General features: G+C 40.6%; 1 protein-coding gene across 3 annotated transcripts in view; it reads right to left on the bottom strand.

Moving 5' to 3' along the window:
* ELP1 (elongator acetyltransferase complex subunit 1) overlaps nt 1–23,293 on the bottom strand; it is a 69,134-nt gene that overhangs the window by 35,319 nt on the left and 10,522 nt on the right. For 2 of the 3 annotated variants that reach the window (XM_079926288.1, XM_079926289.1), the window contains 19 exons: nt 21,661–21,746; nt 19,473–19,569; nt 18,461–18,551; nt 17,259–17,382; nt 16,223–16,316; nt 12,790–13,020; nt 11,499–11,669; nt 10,600–10,699; nt 8,696–8,878; nt 6,379–6,485; nt 5,729–5,832; nt 4,484–4,537; nt 4,286–4,391; nt 3,318–3,433; nt 2,875–2,948; nt 2,052–2,130; nt 1,870–1,949; nt 283–420; nt 89–174 (listed from right to left, as the gene is read on the bottom strand). In XM_079926288.1, the coding sequence (XP_079782414.1) occupies nt 89–174; nt 283–420; nt 1,870–1,949; nt 2,052–2,130; nt 2,875–2,948; nt 3,318–3,433; nt 4,286–4,391; nt 4,484–4,537; nt 5,729–5,832; nt 6,379–6,485; nt 8,696–8,878; nt 10,600–10,699; nt 11,499–11,669; nt 12,790–13,020; nt 16,223–16,316; nt 17,259–17,382; nt 18,461–18,551; nt 19,473–19,569; nt 21,661–21,746 (2,121 nt within the window). The remainder of the gene's footprint in view (nt 1–88; nt 175–282; nt 421–1,869; nt 1,950–2,051; nt 2,131–2,874; nt 2,949–3,317; nt 3,434–4,285; nt 4,392–4,483; nt 4,538–5,728; nt 5,833–6,378; nt 6,486–8,695; nt 8,879–10,599; nt 10,700–11,498; nt 11,670–12,789; nt 13,021–16,222; nt 16,317–17,258; nt 17,383–18,460; nt 18,552–19,472; nt 19,570–21,660; nt 21,747–23,293) is intronic. The other variant, XM_079926290.1, reaches the window with a different exon arrangement.

The following is a 23,293-nucleotide window of genomic DNA, read 5'->3' as shown; positions in this document are numbered from 1 at the left end:
CTGGTCCTGGTCAGTGTGATCTCCAGAAGACCAAAGACCCGATGTCAGTCGAGGCCCCGATACACACACTCTGTCAACATGTCTCTACCTTGAAGCTCGTGTACCTTCTGCAGCACAATTTCCAGTTCTGGGGTTGTTTTTTTCACGTGAGAGGTGAGTATTGATAGGCAGTACCTGAAGTAATAAGTGAAGTACACCAGAATAAGAAAGATGAGCAAGCTAAAGAGAAACAACTACACACTCTGTTACTCAAAAGATGCCACCTAACGACAGCACACGTACTTGTGAGGATTTATGTTCTCCATGGCTGCTCTCATAGCATCGCAGATAAGGTCTACTTTTTTCCCATCAGGATCGCTGGACAGCTGGACAGTGCTGGTAACTGGTGGAGGGTACATGGTTTTTGTAACATCATCTTCCCTGCGAACAAGCGTGTATTACAAGGTCACTAACTGAACATATGTCCCAGCTATCAAACTACTAACATATATGTTGGAGTGCCGATGAGATAATAAATAAAAAATGGCTTTTGGAAGACAGTTTAATTCTAAAAATATTCATATATGGTGAAAAATGGAAAAACTTGCTGAGAAAATGGAAACATGTCCACAAAAGACTTGTATGTTAATGTTTACAGATGTTACATTCATAGAGCCCCAAACTGGGTACAGTCCAGGTGTCCACCCACAGGAGAATGAAGAAATAAACTGCAGTATGTTTACACTACGGCATACTACTCAGCAATAAAAAAGAATAAACTAGTAATACATGCAAAAACATGGATGAATCTCAAGATAGTATACTATATGATTCATTTATATAAAGTTCTTGAACAGGCAAAACTGATCTACAGTGAAAAACTCAAAAAAGCAGTTGTCAAGAGGGTGGGGACAAAGAACAAATGAGAAGGGATTTGGGGGAACTTTCTGAGATGAAGGAAATGTTCTCTATCTCGATAGGGGTCAAGATTATATGGAAGTATACCTTTGTCAAAACTCAGTGAATGGTACACTTATAATCTGTGCATTTCATTATATATAAATTTGACATGCAGGGGGACCCCGTACACAAAGAATATGCTCTAGTTAATGTTATGCAAGGTGAAGTACTGACAGGTAAAGTGGACTGATGCCTATAATTACCTCGAAATTTGTCTAAAGTAAAGATGAAGGGTGGGGACTTCCCTGGTGGCACAGTGGTTAAGATTCCACCTGCTAATGCAGGGGACACAGGTTCGAGCCCTGGTCTGGGAAGATCCCACATGCCACGGAGCAACTAAGCCTGTGCACCACAACTACTGAGCCTGCACTCTCTAGCCCGTGAGCCACAACTACTGAGCCCACATGCCGCAACTACTGAAGCCTGCGTGCCTAGAGCCTGTGCTCTGCAACAAGAGAAGCCACCGCAATGAGAAGCCTGTGCACCACAACAAAGAGTAGCCCCCGCTCACCACAACTAGAGAAAGCCTGCACGCAGCAATGAAGACCCAATGCAGCCAAAAATAAATAAATTTTTTTTAAAAGTGCATTAGGAAAAAAAAATGAATGGTGGATGAACAGATGGGAAATAGTGATAAAGCAAATAGAAAGTTAGAAAAAAGTCACTGCAGAGGAAGACACCATTTATTTCAATTAATAGTTTTTTATGTACACCTAAAATTAAAGTCAAATAATAATTCTAAATGACATCTTTTAAAGTCTTAGTTTTAAAAAGGGAAAAGACTGAAAATCCAGTACATGCGGCATCTAAGAGAGATTAAAAAAAATATATTGAAAAGTAATTTTTCTCCTCTATTTATCTGTCTGATTTCCTTAACCAGAAGAGAGAAAATTATGCATGCGATACTCATGAATTATTCAAAATACTTACTTCAATTCTGTGAAAAACAGATTAATATGATTTACAGAATCTATCTGTCTTATGAAGGTTTCCACATTTTCAAGAAACACCTACCCAAGAAAAAAATAAAAAAAGGACAAAACATTTTAGTTCAGATCATCTTAGTTCAAGTCTAAGGTAAGCTATGATAAATATCAGATTTAGAATGTTACCTTAGGGTTATGATCATGAATCAGATTGAGATTAATTCTCAGTTTTCTCATGCATTCAAATGCTTCTTTAAACATTAGTCTGTGAAGAGACAGAAAATGAACAGAGAGGGCATTTCACAAAAAGTAAGCTCCCTGGACTCAGCATATTTTCATAATGATATAAACCAGTTAAAATTAAGACTATAGCCCAACTACTACTGGATTTCTACTCTGAAATCATAGAATGAAAAAAATCAGGTACCAGATTCATTTACCTTCCTAAAAGGTGTGATTTAGTCATCATGGCTGGTTGAGGACTATATCCACACACACGCACACAAAATCATTATGGAACTTAGAGCTACTTTCTTTTTTAACAAAATGTTAGTAAACATTTTCCAATATAAAGTTTCCCCCAAATTCAGAGATTCAGATAATGGATCATTTCCTTCACGACAGTGGCTCAGGCATTTTTGGGTCATAGGCCTTTTTATAAGTCTGCTGAAAGCCTTAGGCCTTCTGCCCAGACAAATACACACAGACACAGGATGGTACAAAAATTCCCTGGGTTCACAGGCCATCTAAAGCCTATATCGTTCCCCTTAGGCTAGGAGGCCCTGTTTCGTACACTGAGCCTCATGATTCCTTCTGCTAGGAATGTTTATTACACCATACGATATAAGAATCAAAGTGTGAAGAAAAGAGAGCCTCTGAGAATCTGATTGAAGATATATGTAATGAAAGATTTGAAGACTTTTAAGTTTTAAAAATCTTAATGGAATACTTGCTGTCTTCACACGTAAGTCATAACAATAAGCTAACTAATCATATACATGGTACTTACTTGTCCAACCACTTCCGAATTTGAGCTAAAACCAGGGCTCGATGATGAACAACTTCTAAGTTTCCCCTTGGCATCTTAAAATAAATAAATCAAATCGATAACTTTTTTAACTAAATAGAAAAAAATTAAATACCCAGGATATACAACTTTACCTAACTCTTCTTAGAGAACTAACACAACACTGTAAAATGAGCATAGCTTTGGCAAAATTTAATTGTGCTCAAAACTTATTTTGACTTTTAAAAGAAGTCTCCCTCTTAGCCTTACTGTGCAGAGCCTGTATTAACACTCCTTTGTATAAAGCTAACAGAGAACATAGCAAGGAAAGGCTTATAATAAATTAACACAAATGATAAAACAGCTTAAAATATAATCCACAAGAATTCTGTTTGCTATTTACTGTCAAATGACTATCAGAAACATAGCCCGAAAAATCAGCTTACCTGTAATATAAGCTTTGTGTCCTGGGGCACAACAGTGACAATGCGTGAACCCCTCTCCACCTTCCGCAGAGATTCCCCATTAGACACATGGCTGCTGCTCAGACCTGCCTGTAATGCTAAAGACACCGTAGGCTAAGCCTTAAGAATCACTGTCAGGACAAGCCACTCTCCACTAACTGCAGCTGAAACTGCATGTTATCCAAAGTAGAAAGAAGCAATTAACAACTAAGCCGCACTGCTCTCTTACTCAGCCTCAAGACCATTAGCCCCTCTGATAAACAATCTTATCCCAGAATTTTGTGCTCTCTCACAGAGCCCTCATGCACATGCCCATACACAACGTCTCAACTGATATGGAAAACACAGGGAGGACTGGGCACCTTCTCTCTGTCTTAGTGTACTGATAAAGCTACGATCGTATCAGTGAAAGATTCCCTGTTTCCAAGTTATCAATAGAAGCAAAGAAAATAAGTGGGCTTTTTTTTCATAAGAAAATTGTGTGCATGCGCACACAAACACGCTGGGTGGGGGGACGTGGAACACAGAAGAAAATGCAGCCGATTTCCTATGAGCCATGAGATGGAGTCCTTCAGATATACAATGGAGGGTTGCCACAGTGAGAAAAGGAAGATTACAAAGAAGATTGAGCATATTGCCAGTTTGGTGCCTACATGGTAATTCAAAGTAAAATATTAGTTACATTAAAAAATTTCCTGAAAATTGTTTGTTTACCTTAGGATGTGCTGCTTAAGGAAGGACCTCCTTCTCTTTGCTAACTGATGTGGAGTGATTCAACTGAGATATCATGTTGAGATTAGGGGCTAAGTAAATGAACTTTAGAAGTCTTCTCCAGTCTAGGACTCATGATAAAAAGCCAAAGTATGCAACAATCTTAAGTCATCAAGACTTCAAAGGACAAACGATATTAGAACAGGGACTATTTTCTATTTTATACACTGAAAACTTACTTTTCAATGATGCATCTCTCAGGCAAAAACACTGGCAGGTATGGGAATAAGTCGTCAACAATAAAAACTCATCATATACTGCAAATGATGTGATATTTGAAGCAACCTACAAAAGGTCAGGGAGGCAAAGGGGAGAGTTAGCTATATTACTTGGAGCCAAGACTGAAAAAGATTCAATGTCAGAACAAGCCTTGATACCTCAGTGTCATTGATGAAAAAGCGACATCTATCAGTCAGACCGAGGACACATTCCTGCAAAGAAATAAAATATGAAATTACAAACAATTCTAACCAAACTAGTTAAACCAAACTTTTCTATTACATGGTTCCATTGCCCTATGATTTCACATCTAGGTCCTTGTAATGCGGACTGAAGATGCCTAAGATGTGGTTGGTCCAGTGCAAAGTGTGCTATGAGGCCATCCAGTGCATCAGCAAGCCCCGCCGTTTCTATCTCCTATGCATGTCTCAAACGTATCACCTTTTGGCCCCTCACTGCCTCCACTCACAGCCACTTTCACTCTCCTCCCTTTCAACCTACTCTCTACTGGGCAGCCAGAATAACCTTTCAAACCATGAAGCACATCACACTACTCCCTGATTAAAATCATCAATTTCCAATCTATGTTAAATGAGCAAAGCCACGCTCTTTCCCATGGCCTATCACTAAGGACTAGCCATTGCTTCCGTTAGGTTCCTTGAGGAAGCTGAGCTCTCCTAAGCTCACAGTATGGATAGTTCCTCCTCCCTGGAACACTCTCCCTTTCTTAGAGATAGAACTTTCTTTTTCTTCACATCTCAGCACATACACCACCACCTCCCAGAGGCTTTCCCAGACCACCAAAAGTTGGTCTCCCCATCCTCACAGCTACCATCCTCTAACTAGCCTCAAACACTTCTCTATTCTCTACCATTACACCCTGCTCATTTACTTCATTCTCCTATCAGAAGGGACAGCCATACCCGTATTGATAGATTAAAAATTCCAGAAGGGCAGGAACTAGTCAGCTGTCTGGTTTTGTAACCACTGTATCCACCACCGGCCACAATTATAGGCATTCTAATATTTGATGAATGATAACCTACTGAATCCTAGTTTCAAGATTACATTTCTGTTGTCCCCAAAAGTTACTTATCAACTAACTTTGAATGTTTTGTACAAATGGGGATAAAAGTCTGCCAATTGCATTTTTCTATTTTTGAATTTATACTTCCAAGGAAAGGAATCAACTAACTACTACATGCAATCTCCTAATCCCATTCCAGAGATTTAGAGGCTGAGGCTCAGGAAACTTCTCATTGTTGAGAGTAACTTCTCATTGTTGCCTTGAGATTTAGTGGACACCCAGGTCCACCTCCAAAGTACACACTCTTTCTACTTAATGCTATCAGTTCCTGGGTCACTGCTCTAAGTGGTAAGTTTTTCTGCCTGTGTTTACTTACCTCTCCTCCAACCATGGCCAGTTCGGTCTGTGTGCACGGATAAGGAAATCGAACAGGAAATCCACCAGGGTTCTTCCACGGTTCAACAGCCAGAGAGGGTGATTCTGCAGGATTGGCAGATGAGGTTTACCAAGAGCTGATCCGCTCTTTGTAAAAAAAAACTGTTACATTAATACTTGATAAATACTTAACATGCAATTTAAATCACTTTCCAAATGTGTTTTGGAAACTCAGTAAAGTACTGCAGTTCATTACAAGAGAAAATACAGGGAGAGCACACCAGCTAATTCTACTCTATAGATTAGGGTTTTTCAGGGTAGCTAAAAGACCTAATAATCACGGCAACACTGATAAGATACAAGTATATGTACTCAAGAATTAAATATCTACGTAAATCATAAACATGCTTTCCTAACTTTTTTTTTTTTTTTGCGGTACGCGGGCCTCTCACTGCTGTGGCCCCTCCCACCATGGAGCATAGGCTCCGGACGTGCAGGCTCAGCGGCCATGGCTCACGGGCCCAGCCGCTCTGCGGCATGTGGGATCCTCCCGGACCAGGGCACGTACCCGTGTCCCCTACATCGGCAGGCGGACTCTCAACCACTGCGCAACCAGGGAAGCCCCCGCTTTCCTAACATTTTGATACTCACCCCAAAGGTACTTAAGTATCTGACCACCAGCCACCTGCAGTGCTACTGACTTGGTCTTGGAGTTGCAACACAGACTGATTATGACCCCATCCACTGTCACAGATGAACTGACAAGAGTAAAATAAAAAACAAAGGAAGTGAAGGAGGTGTGAACAGACTGTTTTTCTCAAAAGTAGTGACATTTCATTGATTTTGCAGAACAGAAAAAGAAGCAATTTTCCTTTGGTGCTGCACTGCCTATTTCAATATAACATAAACATAATAAATGCACACACATATGTATATACACACTAACAGATAAACTATTGCAAGCGCAAGCCCAGGTAAAGCAATTACCTGTCACATGACATTTTCCACAATGTCAATAAGTAGGTGTCTACATTGTGAGGTCATCACTCCTATTCTGGCAGCAACTTTACATAACTTATTGCAACTTATTTCAATTTATTGCATTAAATAAAGCAGTGAATCTGTGGGAAAGTGAGCACGCTTAATACCTATATTGCTATTATATTCATTCATAGAAATCTGTGGGTCTCCCTTAATGGGAAGAGAGGAATCTGTTATTGCCATTATATTTTTTCCTGAGTCAATGAACCAAGAGTAGACATGTCTTAAAGGAAGTGGAAGAGGTACGATAAAAGCAAATGGTGCCAATGCTAACATTTATTCAAAGAGTTTTAAACAAATCTACAAAAACCCCCAAGATGCCACAAATTTGGGGAGGATAAGTTATCTGAGAAGTTAAAGGAATAGACTCTGGAGGTACAATGGCTGGGACTGGATCCTGGCTCCACCTGCGTTATCTCAGGCAAGTTACTTAAACTGCTCTGTGCCTCAGCTGTCTCAGCTGTCAAATGAGGGCGCCAACAGTACATACTTCAGAGAGGTGTTGTGAGAAATAAGTGAGTTAATACAGGAAAAGCATTTAAGAGGGTACCTTTTACAAAGCACAAGCTATAGTAAATGTAAGCTATAAGCTGATTGGGGGACTATATATTTGTCAAAGACATTAACATTTTGTATGAACAAAATAGTCTTTTTTGAGAAACAAAAGTCAAAGCAGCAGAAATATATTTTAAATGACTTCTCACTTCCTTTATAGCAAATGAGATGACCGCATTTACCTTCTACAAGATAATGATAAAAAATTTCAAATTTTTAGTAGTAGAAACATGCATAATTTAGGCATTTCTAATGTAAATTGCTCTGTTTTCCAAAGGAAGCCCCTGTTAAGTCTGCATGCAGCTAGAACATATTCTGCATCCAGACATATTCACAAAACCTTTAAAAATGTGAAGCATTACTGGGACTTCCCTGGGGGGCCAGCGGTTAAGACTCCACGCTCCCAATGCAGGGAGCCCGGGTTGGATCCCTGGTTGGGGAACTAGATCCCACATGACGCAACTAAAAAAGATCCTGCGTGCCACAACTAAGACCTGGCGCAGCCAAAATAAATCATGAATAAATAAATATTTTTTTAAAAATATGAAGCAGTATCATTCAAAGATTAGAAGTTAATGACTGCATTTGGAATATGCTTCATGTATACAATAAAGAAAGTTCCTAATTTTGCAACAACAGTTTTCAGAATTTAAACCTAACCAGCAGAACTTTAATTACATGTGAATCTGGGGATTACTATCAATGTATGCCGAAGGTGCCGAGTTTTGACACTGGAAACCTGAGGATTTCTCGGAGCTGTCCACACAACGCTATCTGGTGCACAACAGGGCTTGCGATACAGAAAACAACATTCATTAATGAAACCTGTTACGTGACAAAGATGCAGTCGGGAATCAAAATGAAACTCAGGGCCAGGGAGCTATGAAATTTTAGCAAAGAAAAACAGAAGAGGTTTTCTAGTAATAAATGCAATCAAGTGCCAAACAAAATGTATAGGAGGCTGGAAGAAATATTTTGAAGTCACTAAATCAAAATGAGATGCATATATATAGATCTCATAGTCGATTTTAATAACTAACAAGGGTAATTAGAGTGGCTAATTCTCATAGGCTAATAATTACTCTGCTGGAATATAAGGTGAATGAAAATTTTTAACACACCTTAAAAATGTTTTGCCTCATCTCTTGGCATTTGTGCTATTTTTCACCACTTCTTGATGTATTTTAGTCTATATTTTGACATGACTAAAAACTAGACTTAACCCTCTTGCTAAATATGTCTAAAAAGGAAGCCACTGCCCCTCAACCCTGCTCACTGGAAGTAAAAAAAAAAAAAAAAGTCCCATGCTCATAAAAGAAGCCTAACTCTATCTGCTTATTAACACATGGAATACAGCGAATTGTTGGAATACCTAATGTTGAGCTGTCCCTGCTCGTCATCCATCGCAGAAGGGGCCACAGTCAGGTGGTGAATGACAGACTGTGGGCTGGACTGACTGTGGCTCACAGCCAGGAAAACGTCTTCCTGAACCCAGGTGAGAAGGCCAAGCTTCAGTGGGTTTACTTCTTCATCTTCACTGTTCTCAAACTGAATTCTGTTTTAAACATCGAAGAATTTTCAAAACATGAATAAAACTTTAACATCACCGAGATTTTCCTGAATGAAGGATGAACCACTTTATATATAGTCAACTCCTAATTATTTGGAGGGACAAAACCTGAGGTAATGCCCAATACCAGAAAATCCAAAAATAATGTTTGCCTGGCTTAAGAATACAGTTTTCTAGTATTTAAAATTAAGTATCTTATACTCTGAGATCTTTAGATTTGAAGAGAACATTTCAAGAAACTGACTACACAAGAAAAACTGACAGCCCCAGGCCCTACACTAATAAACCCCAGCAGTCTTCCATGGTTACCATTTACCAGCATTCAAACCAGGCTTCAGCAGATATTTAGGTCTCAGCTGAACGGATCCTAAGCATCTCGTATCAAAATGACTAATTCGTTTGGGAGATGACTCCTTTGCCGCTAATGCCTTCCTCCTGGAGCATTCAGACACTGGAGGAGGGCCTGTTTTTACTACTTCACGCGGGAACTCACAATGGCTCCTTCCTGTCTTTCAGCTCAAGCAGCAGATCCTCAGCACCCACTAAAGCTGAGTCACTAGTCTGATCTTCCTACTCAAGCAGCTCTCCCTGGACTCAGTCTCTTCACTGCATTCAGCCCCACGCAGGAGCATTCCTGCCTCGGGTTCTCACTGACACTCTTCTGCCCACCACACTCAACATTCTCAATCCTTCTTTGGCAATCCTAAACCTATCTCTTTTTCAAGGTTCAAGGTAAGTTATTTATGCCCTTCATGAAATCTTCTCTAAATGACTTAGAGCTATCCTTCTCACAATTTTTAAAAAAATGTAACTATATTCTCAATTTCCTCATGCTTTCTAGTTTGCCTTAAATCTGTCCTCTAAACTTGCAAGTCTATGAAATGAAATAATCCATGTACATGCTCTTTGAAAAACTACTAAGCATTATATAGACAGCTCCCAAATCATACACAGGTAGGAAATATATTCATTAAATATATTGCATATATTGGCATTTAAGAAATATTTTGTTATATTCAGTTATTTGCTCATTATTCCCATTAATTTAGAAATAAGTGCGCCCAGGAGACAAAGTACTGCGTTAGTTAAGAACATGGGCTTATTAAATAGAACACAATCAAATTCTGGGTTCTCACAGAAATGGACTTATAATTAATAATTTGGCTTCTGGGTCATTTTACAATGCCTATAGTGCACCTGAGGTATTCAATTATATCCAACTGTTTGTAGTACTGTTTCAATAGGAAAATGCATTCTGATTTGCAACATGAGAGCCTCAAAACACAGCAACCAAAAGTTCTGCATTGTAGGATGAAACAAACTAGAGACTGCATTAGGTCAGCCGCACATTAACAATGTACATATCCTCATTTGTGTAAGCAAATGCATTCTGCTCTACCATCTGCATCTCCACCTTTCCCATGGGATTTTCCCTGTTGAAAATTCCCCCAGGGATGTTGGGGGAATGGGTTCTAAGTCAGCCTAAGACTTATGCTCCATTGCCACCCATCAGCATATATGATATTCAGATATATAGGTAACTGACTTCTCCAACCAGGCTGTAAAACCAGGACCAAGGTGTTGTATCTACTTCTTGTTCCACTGAGCAACAGGTACAGGATAAGATAATAACAGCTGGCTGAATTTAGGACTAAATGCTGGCTGCTTCTGTGCCCAGAGGTCCAAGGCAACTAAGAACAACCTACTTGTAGCTCTTGTCCAGATGAGGTGTTCTAAGAGAAATTTTAAATCCATTTCCACCCACAGCTCCCAGTTTCACCGTAGAGTCTATGCTTGGACTATCACCTAGGAAAAAAAAAATGCAAATACTATCATAGTAAACTACAAACATTTTTCCTGATACTAAGGATATGGAGTTCTGCATTTAATGGGCTCTAGAAGGTAATCCACTTTACAAATAAAGCAATCTAGAAAATAACCACATCTCAACCTCTTTCTTAAATTAAATTTCTGCCTACCTTTCAGGCTAAGAATTCAAAACTTATTTGAAAACAAGGCTACCACTGCCACGAGCCAGTATAACCTACGATACAACCATAGAATTCACAAATTTCAGGTTCTTCAAGTATATCAGGAAAGCAACTAGAAACTGGCAGCAATGGGACTGTGGAAGGACAACTAGATTAGATGCTAAAACACCTAAGTAGAGGTCCTTGTCCTTTCTTGCTCAAGCAGACTGCAAACCCTCCGGCGTGCTGTTCCCTCATATATAAAACAGAAAAGCTCCACCTCTGACACAGCTCCTAGGAAAGCTGTGAGATCGACTGAAAATACGTGCAATGGCAATGTTAAGGATGTAATGAGATACTACGTTCTTTCTAGGGTTGAGAATTATTCTTAAATAACTAACCCTTCAAATTCAACAAAGCAAAAGGAATTGTTCTTATTAGCCAGAGTGGGATTGAACACCCCCCACAAACACAGAAAAAACCCTGCAAGTCAATTAAACATCACAGTAAGAATGATATTAATTATAAACTTCAAAATTTTTGGAAGCCCTAGAGCTAATGCAACACCAAACTGTAATTTGCCTTCGTGTAGGAGATTTGATTCAGAACATCCTGATAACAGTTTCTGAACATACCACATTTATAAACAGAAATCTGGTTACTGGCATCTAGGACAGCGAGGTCATTGCTCTTTTTAGGGTGTGCCGAGAACACGACTTGATTTACAGGGTGTGGGAGCAGCAGTCGGTAGGTGCACATGGGAGGCGGAACCACACTCTGCCGGAAGACTGTCACCAATACCCTGTCTGCATGCGAGAGAGAAAGAGGATGAGACACATGGATGTTCAATTCGTAAAACAAGGCATCTGAACAGCACAGTACCACTAATTAATAATGGTGGTAGAAAATATACAGCGATTCTTAAAAGTAACTGTTGGTGTTTTTATCATGAATAAGCTTAAATACAGTGTAGAGGAGGGAAGTAAGTGTCAGAGCTCTGTCTATATCTAGCTATTGTCACCTCCAGGCCTATAGCAGTCCATCTCGGGGCTTGGAGTTTCAGGTGCCAGGGACTAGGGCAAGCAGGCCAAAAGGTCAGAGTTCTAGCTTTAAACCTGGGCCTGCAACCAAGCCAGAATAAACCAAAATCCTTAAAGCACTTCCCTGTGCATGGATCTGGTAATAAGGCATATGTGCGTAAGTCCTCTATATAGAACATACGATTGTAAAATCAGTATTATGATCACTACATAGAACATAAATTAGTACATCAACTCACGTTACAACCTTAGAAGCAAGTTTTCCTTTAGGTCATTAGCAATAAATAAACTGTCTATTCAGGAAAGACTGACTTTCCCTAGTTTCTTTCCCCTCACTAAACAAAAAGCCTCAACCTAATTAAAAAACACCAATCCAATCCGAGTACTAGGCAGATGTCTGTAACTTGAACTGAAGATACTGGAAAGGTATATAATTAGCAAGCAAATTATATATATAAATTAAATATATATCAAAAAATAAAGCAACATAATGGAGTGGTGTGAGGGTCAACGCAACCCTATGTCGGGGCACAAAGGCAAGGCTGACACACCAAAGCCAGAAGCCTACTGTTGTCTTCCTCTCCACCCAGGGTCAGAAATGTCAATGTCTTCAAAGCCCAGACAGTAATGTGTAAAGGCCATGGTTGTAGTAGAAAAGGGAGTTGAGGGAGGCAGGGGGAGAGGAGAGACCATGGTTCTCAGGGGAGTACACGCCTCACCTAAGGGCGTTCCCATGCAATCAAAACCAAAACAAGTAAAAACAAACCAAACAACCAGAATAATCAATCAAACAAAAATCCTGCACTGTTTCAGTCAAACTACCACATCTGCAGGCTCCTGGCTCAGGCCCCCTGCGGGCCCACGGACACACTTTCCAGCTCCTTACTTCCATCAACAACAGCCACATTTGCCATGTCACTTAAATTCTCTCCTGAGCTCCGGTCAGTCGTCCAGTGCCAGTCATAGCAGAGGTAATGCCAGCCTTGACAGAGAACATGCAGCCGGTATGAGGTCACCGGGTCCCACATCAGAGACACAATCTTGCTCTTCCCACAGGTGCTGAAGGGCAGGCTTTGCTTGAGATACCAGTGATAGTTTCCAACAGTCCAGAGCTGAACTGCAGGGGAAAATGAAAAGGAGGCCATCAGAGGCAGGGGTCTGCGGACCAGACTTCGTACCACTTGCTAGAGAGGGATGAGGACACCCTTTTCTTTTTCAAATGACCCTTTCTGCTCAGCCTCTTCATTAAGATAATAATATTAACAATAATTGTTAAAGTATAGTTTGTCATGAGGATAAAATATTAAGCATCAATAAGGTCAGAAGCACATGTGTTCATTTCTATCTCTACCTTCAATCTTTATGATCATGATGATGGAAGGCTCCTACCACAGGACAGTGCTTTAGTGAGTTGTTTTTTTCCATTAAGACTTAGAAAGAAGAAAATTTGGCAATTAGATTAAAAGTATTAAAACACTCAATCCAAGAGCACTAGACTAGCATCACTATGTTGTATTACGCTTAAGACGCTTATTATTTTCTTCCAGGTGTTTTGCATGCAGTTATGTCCAAGGGAGATTAGCATGCAACTACCCTTAAAAGAACAAGACCAAAACCTGTAGTGCACAGGAAATAGGAAGAAGTTGGTCAAAGAGTACAAACCCTTCAGTTATACGTTCCAGAGATCTAATGTATAGCATGCTGACTACAGTTAACAATACTGTATTGTATACTTGAAAGTTGCTACGAGAGTAGATTTAAAATGTTCTCACCGGGCTGCCCTGGTGGTGCAGTGGTTAAGAATCCGCCTGCCAATGCAGTGGACACGGGTTCGAGCCCTGGTCTGGGACGATCCCATCATGTCACGGAGCAACTAAGCCTGTGCGCCACAACTACTGAGCCTGCGCTCTAGAGCCCACGAGCCACAACTACTGAGCCCATGTGCCACAACTACTGAGCCTGCATGCCACAACTACTGAAGCTTGCATGGAGGCAAGTGGAGCAACTAAGCCCGTGCGCCACAACTACTGAGCCTGCGCTCTAGAGCCTGTGCTCCGTGACAAGAGAAGCCACCACAACGAGAAGCCTGCGCACCACACCGAAGAGTAGCCCCTGCTCGCCACAACTAGAGAAAGCCCGCACGCAGCAATGAAGACCCAACGCAGCCAAAAAAAAGTTCTCACCATACAACAAAAATGGTAATTATGTGAAGTGAAGGATGAGTTAATCAACCTTACTGTGGCAAACATTTCACAGTACATGCATGCATCAAATCATCACATTGTAGCTCCTGAATGTACACGTTATATGTCAATTTTATCTCAATAAAGCTGGGGAAAAAAAAGACCTAATCATGTCAAAGCCAACCTCTGTTAAACAGATGACACACATAAATGAAGATTTTAATTATATTAAGGAATTTCTTTTCTTTAAACATCTCCCTCACCACTAATTCTTAACTCAGCAATCACAGCAAATCCAACCTAGTTCTCAAACAAGGCTACTCCAATACTTCAACCTACCTCTGGGTTAAGTTAGACTACATGCTCATGCTCTGTGAGGACAGACGTTGTGGCTGTTCTTGCAGCTACACTTTTATCCTGAGCATATCACAGGGCCAGCCATTAACACCTGGTTAATCAGTGGTTCTCAACTCTGGCTACACATTAAAAAATCACCTGGGGACTTCCCTGGTGGTGCAGTGGTTAAGAATCTGCCTGCCAATGCAGGGGACATGGGTTCAAGCCCTAGTCTGGGAAGATCCCACATGCCGCGGAGCAACTAAGCCCATGCGCCACAACTACTGAAGCCTGTGCACCTAGAGCCCGTGCTCCACAACAAGAGAAGCTACCGCAATGAGAAGCCCACACAGCACAAGGAAGAGTGGCCCCCACTCGCCTCAACTAGAGACAGTCTGCGCACAGCAACGAAGACCCAACACAGCCAAAAATAAATAAATAAATAAAATTAAAAATAAATAAATAAATGTCAGTGTTTACAAAAAAAATCACCTGGAAGCTTTTTTTTTTAAATTTAATACTGATGTATAGTCCCCATTATAACACACTGAGAGCAGCTCTGAAATAAGACATTGGTAGCATTTTTTTTTCCTAAAGCTGCAGCCAGGGTTTAGAACTATTGTGTTGAATGAATAAATGAATGAATGAGCTTCTCAATAACATTTCAGTTAAAGTTCTATTGATTAAAAAGTTTGAAAGCCACTCAGAAAATAATCAAGCAAATGAAAAGATTTATGAAAAAAATGTTCAGTGCACTGCTATTGATGACAGTGAAAAATTACAAAACTTTAAATGTCTAACAACTAAGATTTAATAAACTGTAGCATAAATGAATATACAGCAATTTAAAATGACACAGATAGATATCTGAAATGGAAAGTTTGTGACACACTGTAAAAGCAAGTTACAAAACTGCAGGTATCATACCTACATATTTAACAAAAATGAGATCATAGCTTTACTGAGATGTATACATAAAATCTGGAAGACAAGAAACTTTAAATAGTGATTATTACTGAGTGACAGAATTACGGACGAACTCTTCTTCGTATCTTTATTTTCTAATGCTTTCACATATTACATATACACTGAAAAATACATATTTACAATTTGATTTGCAATTTAAAAGCTATAGAAGATTCTTACTTATATCTAATCTCATTTCTCTTTCACTTCCACAGTATTCCTTTGGCTAGCATTTTTATTTGCTACAGTGGTACCATCCATGAAGAGAAAGCACTGATGACTTGTGATAATTTACATGTCAACTTGGCTAGGCTATGGTGTCTAGTTGTTTGATCAAACACTAGTCTAGACGTTGCTGGGAAGGTATTCTGCGGATGTGATTAACCTTTATAATCAGCTGACTTTAAGTACAGCAGACTATCCTCCATAATGTGGATAAATATCAACCAAAGAGTTCATAGAGCCTAAGAGCAAAAACTAAGGCCTCCCATGGAAAACAGAATTTTGCCTCAAGACTGTAACAGAGAATCTTGTCCGAGTTTCCAGACTGTGGGCCTGTCCCACAGATTTTGGACTCAAGACTGCAACATCAACTCTTCACTGAATTTCCAACCAGCCAGCTTACGCTGATTCTATTTCTCTAGAGACCCTGCCTGATACATAACTGAAATCCATCCCATCAAAAGCTAACCACTCCCTCATCTCTACCTACCCCCCTCAGTTATCTCTGATTCCATTACAAGACTAAGTGAAAAGGATAAAGGAAACTCCACGGCCTACTACTTTCAATTACATTTTATGGGGCAGAAGGCTGAGGTACTAGAGCTGTCTTACCATAGGTTTTTAGAGTGGAATTTTCTTCCCTCTGAAGGTCTTCCAGCCAAACTGCAAGCACAGTGGAATCTGCATTCCAGAGAAGGTCATTAACCTAGTAGAGAAAAAAGACCTGTCACTGGCCTTTATGTATTTACCTCAAAATCTTTATGATAGCTGAATTCCCTGCTCTCACAAGTCAAATAATCCCACACTTGAGTTGATCCCTAGCTGTAAATTACTAACCTATGGAGTTTTTAAACAAATCTCTGTCATCATATGTAAAGGACTTCAAAAAATGCATTATGTTTAAATGCTTAACCAAATGAATGTGACATTTTTAGACAATCAAGAATATTTGAATATGGACTAGATATTAGATAATATTAAGGAGTTATTACTAATTTTGTAAGGTATCATAATGGAATTGTGGTTATATTAAGAAAAATGTTCTCAATTGTTAGAGAAATGAATATTGAAAATATGATTTTTAAAATTAAAACCCTAGGAAATTTTTACAAAGTGTGTGTGTAGGGGGCGGGGCAGAGAGTGAAGAATAGATGAAAATAATTTTGCAAAATGCTGGTACATATCTGTTGAAAGTAAGTAATAGGTACATGGGAGTTCATTAAGCTCTTCTCTCAACTTTTAATATATTTAAATTTTTACATAATTAAAAATTACCATGATTTGTTTTCGCTCCAGCAAAGATCCAAATTTACACAACCTCCTTAAGGTTTACATGTTAAAAATGGCAAGTGTCTTTATCACTGGAAGAATTATGCTTTTGTCAAAATAAACAATAAAAACTGGCATTTCTATTTCCTTTCTGTGTTTTATCTAGGATGAGGAAGGAATGCTATTGCTTCTCTACAAAATCTCCTTAGGAAAAACAATTTGGTTTATAAAAAAAAAAAATTCAGTCATAGGAAGCCACTATTTTTATTACTGTCTACTCTGGGGCTTCTATTTACATACCCATATCAAATACAAATCTTCTTCTCTAGAGCTGTGCAAAGTCCTCTGAATTTGATGGTAAAACAACTCAGGCACCTACCTTAACCTCATCTTTAAAGAAAGGAAGTGTAAAATGTCCATGGAGAAGTCCATTTTTCTCAAAAAACACAACATCCTGCTGATTGGGTTTATCTTGCGTAGATGCAATCAAACTGCCTGAGGGCCTTAAAGCAAACCCAGAGTGTTAGAGCATCCAAAAGCTCATCCGGCTGGCTAAGAACAAGATGAAATTCAGAGAAACACTTTTTTCAGCAAAAACAAAAAGCCTCCATCCAAGGAAGTTTTAAATCCCATGTTTCCTGGCAAGCAGTCACCCTAGTGTGGGACTGTATCTGCCCAGAGGACAGAGTGCCTTTTCCTGATTTGCACAAGGGCTCTATTTGCCCACAAAGACTCACAGATTGAGACTGCACTTGGGTGACTTTAAAAGAACCAATAAATTATTTAAACCATTCCCAGTATAATGTCCTATAAAACCATAAACTATTTCTCTTTCAATTATATGACTTCAGCAATATTACATGCTCAGGTAGGTATTTTTAAAGACTTCTAAATCTACTGAAAACACCTTGATCACCCCACCTTGTTTGTATTTGTCTCTAGAGTTTTAATTCAAATACATTTCTCTCTTTTCTCTGTCATCCAACTGTCACTCAAATACTGGTGGGAAACATGTCTAAAACCTAGAGACCTAGGTTTTGCCTATAACAGATGCTGCTGAGGCAGAAAATATTTCTTCTATCTATAATCAGGACAGCCATATATCATAAGCAGGTTGTGACCTGCACAAGGGTACTAGGCCAACAGGTGAATTGGGCGCAAATCCAGCCCGCGTGTTCCCCAGCAAACAGGTCCCCTTAGTGTGGGAGTTTGTGCAGAGAAAGGAAGCCCTTTTCCTAGTTTTCACCAAAGCTCTGCTGCCCCACAGAAATTCACAGACTGCAACTTCCCTTCGAAGCACCACTTTCTGTTTTACACAGTGGCTTCATGTAGGCCCCGCCTATAACCTACAAAATGTGTGGGCCTTGGAATGATGAGGTCTGCGAAGCTCAGAATCTACTATTCAAACCACATTCAGACTTCAGGGAACTAAAAAAGAAAGATACAGGCTTACAGTCAAATGAGAAAAAGTAATTATCTCTTTGTGTTTTATAAACACCTACATTCAGTAGGTACCACCACTCCCACCCTAGTACCAAGAAATCTCTGGCAAGAAGTTACAAGGTTTCTTCTCCCACTCACTTCCAAGCCAGAGCAGGTCCCAGTCCTGCCACAGGCTCACTGGTTGACTGTAAAGCAAACTCCCGGCTCCACACTCTGACCTTTCGAGCCCCTGTGTAGTAGAGAGAGGGAGAAAAACAACAATGGCAAAATTTAAAGCATTGTGATAAATGTTGTCAAGTCTGAACTTCCAAACACCTTCCTTATTAATAAAAACTGTCATGGTTTCACAAAGCCAATTAGATGAATCTTGTTAAAAATTCATATCCAGGGCTTCCCTGGTAGCATAGTAGTTAAGAATCCGTCTGCGGGGCTTCCCTGGTGGCGCAGTGGTTGAGAGTCCGCCTGCCGATGCAGGGGACACGGGTTCGTGCCCCGGTCCGGAGGATCCCACATGCCACGGAGCGGCTGGGCCCGTGAGCCATGGCTGCTGAGCCTGCACATCCAGAGCCTGTGCTCCGCAACGGGACAGGCCACAACAGTGAGAGGCCCATGTACCACAAAAAGAAAAAAAAAAGAATCCGTCTGCCAATGCAGGGTTCGAGCCCTGGTCCGGGAAGATCCCACATGCTGCGGAGCAACTAAGCCCATGAGCCACAACTACTGAGCCTGCGCTCTAGAGCCCGCGAGCCACAACTACTGAGCCCATGCGCCACAACTACTGAAGCCCGCGCACCTAGAGCCCGTGCTCCACAACAAGAGAAGCCACTGCAATGAGAAGCATGTGCACTGCAATGAAGAGTAGCCCCCGGTCGCTGCAACTAGAGAAAGCCCGCGCGCAGCAACAAAAGACCAAACACAGCCAAAAATAAATAAATAAAATAAATTTATAAATAATAAATTTAAAAAATTTTTTAAATGCTTTAAAAAAAATTCATATCAAACTGGTAGGAGGCTGGGCCAAATAGCCTCAAAGAACTCTTCTGATTCTTAGCTCTATATTCATTTAACACCTGAAGCAGCACATTGTTACCTCATGGGTGTAATGAAAGAAAACCCTCAAAGCAAAAGTAAGAAAAATTTATTTCCATACCTGTCTCTGGGCAAACAACACTCACAGCAAAAAACTGTCCATCACCACGCCAGGTAACTTGTGGTCTATGGTCATCCCAGGGCAAAGCAGACTCGTGCTAAAGAGAGAAAAAAACACAAATGTTACTGGTGGCCTTAAATGGCCCAGAATCAAATAAGCCTCAGGCTATTAAAGTTAAATCTTTTATATAAGGTTTAAGCTATCTAGAAATCGAGTTTCACAGAATCCTCAGGAACCCTTCCAGAAGGGCCCTTAGACCCAAAAATCAAGAGAAAAGAACTTAAAACCAAACAAAACAAAATCTTTCCCTGGACATTAAAAAGTGGCCTCCAAGCAGAGCAACAGGGAAAAAGAGCTACAGATCTAGATACTAAAAATAACGAGCTGAGGAATCTATCAGGCAACTATATAAGAAAATTAATGTTTGTCTAAATTTAAGGGGGTAGAGTTTTATTCACTGAGTAAACTTCACAATGCTGCACAGAAGAGTTAAGAAGATGAGAGGAATGTGGGCAGGGAAGAGCCAGAGGAGATAAAGCCAGCAGCAGTGATGAAAACATGGACAAGCTCCGCATTCTGTAGCACTGAAAGAAAGGTTTCCAGTGCCACTTGCATCTCAGTCCCGAATGCCTTGAAGACAGAAGCCAATTCTGTGGGGTTGGGGACGAATGACCACCTGAGCATCCATCATCACATTCCAGTGACAGGCTAAGTCAGAATGGTGCTAGTGCCAGAAACTGCACAGTAGGGAATACACAGCAGCCTAACAAGATTTATTCTCAATGAAACTGCCCTGCGGTATACACAGACTTCCTCTAGTGAAGGGTTAGGAGACAATATGAGTTACACGGAATGTAGCCAGAAATAAATTAAGGATGGAAAATGTAACGGCAGGCAGTGTATGATTTCATCTATCCTAGAAGGTCAGCACAGGGAAATCTCCACATGTAATATAGACAAAGTGCTTCCATTTGCTCAGGCCCACATCTGGGGATTATCCTCAATTCCTCGCTCTCTCTCTTACCCTACATCTGATCTATTATCAATAAATCCTGTAGCTCTATCCTTCAAAATGTATCCAGAAAGAAGGAAAACATAGAGTTTCATCCAGGAAGAGAAATCAGGAAAAAAAAGACTAATATATACATATATAGGAAAAGTATAAAAACATGCACGTGAATTATCAACAGTGAACGCAGGGCAGCAGCTCCTTCTGGGGAGGAAGGGGGAGGGTATCAGGAAGGGATACAGAGTGCTTCATTTCTGTCTGTGGTGAGTTATTTTTTTAAATGAATATTGCTGATACTTATTCTCTATGTGAAAAAAAAATAACAAAACAACTTGGCAATAAAAAAGAAAAAAGGATCTTTCTAGGATGACTTATTCCCTAAGGTCTCCAAACAGCTTGTTTTACTAGAGCAGAAGAGATCTGTCCATTACCGCCCTCTACCTGTGAAACAGAGCAGGACCCGATGGTCCCCCCAACCCCATGTCCTCAGCCTGCCTTTTGTCTGCAGAAAAACTTTAGCCAAACAGTAAGTTTAATCAGAGAAGTGAGAAAATGCAGAAACAAAGGAAAACAGTCCAACATGACTAAATAATAATAGTTTAGGCATTAAGCACAGTCAAGGACCTTTTTAGTTCCTCCTCAAGGGCTACAGATAATATTCTGAGCCATATCCTGTGAGCTGTCTTATAGATACTGAAACCGCCACCAGGTGGAAGAAATTAACTACATGATGACCAGACTGTGGCCATGACATAAGCTGCCACAAATCCGAGAACTGGCCTCCAAGAAATGGGAACAAACCGACCCTGGAAGTAAAGACTAACCGTACTTAATAATCAAGATGACGCTGGTCAGACCACCGCATGACCAATTTCAAGATGACTGTCAGAGCTGCCTGTACTGTTTCTGCATGTAGCGCCCCCTCGGCCTTTAAAGCTCTTGCCCACTGGTTGTCAGGGAGGGGAGTCGGCTTTTGGACAAAAATCACCCCCCAGTTGCTGGCACCCAGCGGAATAAAGCAAACTTTTCTTTCCACCAACTTTGCCTCTTTATTGGCTTTAGAGCGGCGAGCAGCCGGACCCCACTTTTGGTAACACCTGGACACCTAAGAGCTCCTGGTGGGTAGCAGAACTTCTATTTGTTCGAAAGAAGGTTCTTTATCCATCAGACCAACCTTACCATTTGCATCTGAAAGGCGGCTTGCCTGCCTTCTGATCCATGGAACTGCGTCTCCTTCCTGCCCCAGCCAACAGTGATGAACTTGCCTAGAGAACGAGTGAGAATATGCAAGACAACCAATAAGCTAAATAAAATAAAAGCAGTTTCATGGCTATTCTTCATGAAGTTGGGTCCTCTGAGACCTCTCAATAGATTGACCAGCAGTCAATATTTTAAAAACCTACGTTCCATATTATATACTGAAGTGATTCTGAAGACTTTGAAATGCCCTTATTTTGGAAAGAGCTTTACTGCCATTGTATATAAATTCCCTTGATGACAGTCAGCAATCCATCCCCACTTTACAAGGAGAATGAAACATGAAGAATCTATGCAATATGTCCACAGATAACAAAACATAAAACTCAAGAAGACAAGAGCTGGAAATAAAATTCCAATCGTAAGTTCAATCCACTAAATGTATCCAACCTCCCTGCTAGTGTTGGAGACCATGATTGTGGAATTCAAGCCCTCACAGAGACTGACACACCCTAGTGACAGAGGCCAAAATTAGAACACAGGGCTTCTGCCTTCCAGGCTGGGCTTCTTTCTAAATTATAATGCTGATCTTACATAAAATATAGAGTCAGTTGCTGAAATAATGCAGCCTTCTGTTCCTGAAGGTAGGACCTGGCATCCACCTATAAGAGGTACTTACAGAGATGCCCCTGAAAGCATCGGCCAGCTCCAGGACCCAATATCTCCCTCCTACAACTGATGCTGATTCTGACGAAGCAGAGCTGTTTATAATTTCTATAAATTATGGGTCAGCATGACCGTTTCCTGTCTGCTCTGCTTGGGCACACCCAAGTACTGCAGTATCCCAAAGCATACCTTGCTGCTGTATACAAATAGTAGTACCTATCCTGGTGCACACCCCTGCGCTTCTATCCGAAAGTTTCCACAGAGAGATAAAGGGTCAAGGAGTGAAGCAAGACAACTTTTCCAGTGGGATCAGATGATAAGTGGTGGAGTTACAGCAGGAATCAGCAAACTACAGCCTGCATTTGCTTTTACAAATAAACTTGTATTGGAACACAGCCATACCCATTTCTTTATGTACTATCTTAAGTGCTTTCACACTACATCAGCAGAGTTGAGTAGCTGCAACACAGACCATATGGCCTGAAAGCGGAAAACAATTACTATCCAGTTCTTTACAGAACAAGTTTGTCGACACCTGGGTTAGAAGAAAAATATCTATTCACCGCTCCACAGAGTGACTTTTTGTACTGACAAATACATTTCTAAGACCTAAGACCCTGACTTGGACTCCCTCTCCTTTGCTTTACTCTATTAGATTTCTTATGAAAAAGTCGGTGGGATAAGCCAGGCCCAGAGCACTTTCCCATGCAGAGATGTGTTGGTTACTACCTCTATGACTATCCTCAAAGCTGGATGCCCCAGAGTCCCACCCCGGGCCCTAGATCCAGCACCATACCCGCTCCCTGAGCAAGCACATCTAATCCCAAGATTGTAAAGAGTCCCCACATGCCAATGACGCCCAGTCCACGGCTCTGGCCTCTCCTGAGCTTCAGCCCCTTCTACTTACCTGCTTTACTTGGTGATCCCATATGGCCCTTAAACAAATCCA

The sequence above is a fragment of the Stenella coeruleoalba genome (assembly GCF_951394435.1).
Source record: "Stenella coeruleoalba genome assembly, chromosome: 7".
NCBI lineage: Eukaryota > Metazoa > Chordata > Mammalia > Artiodactyla > Delphinidae > Stenella > Stenella coeruleoalba.
Note: the sequence above shows the minus strand (reverse complement) of the source record. Positions and strands in the feature narration are given on the sequence as shown.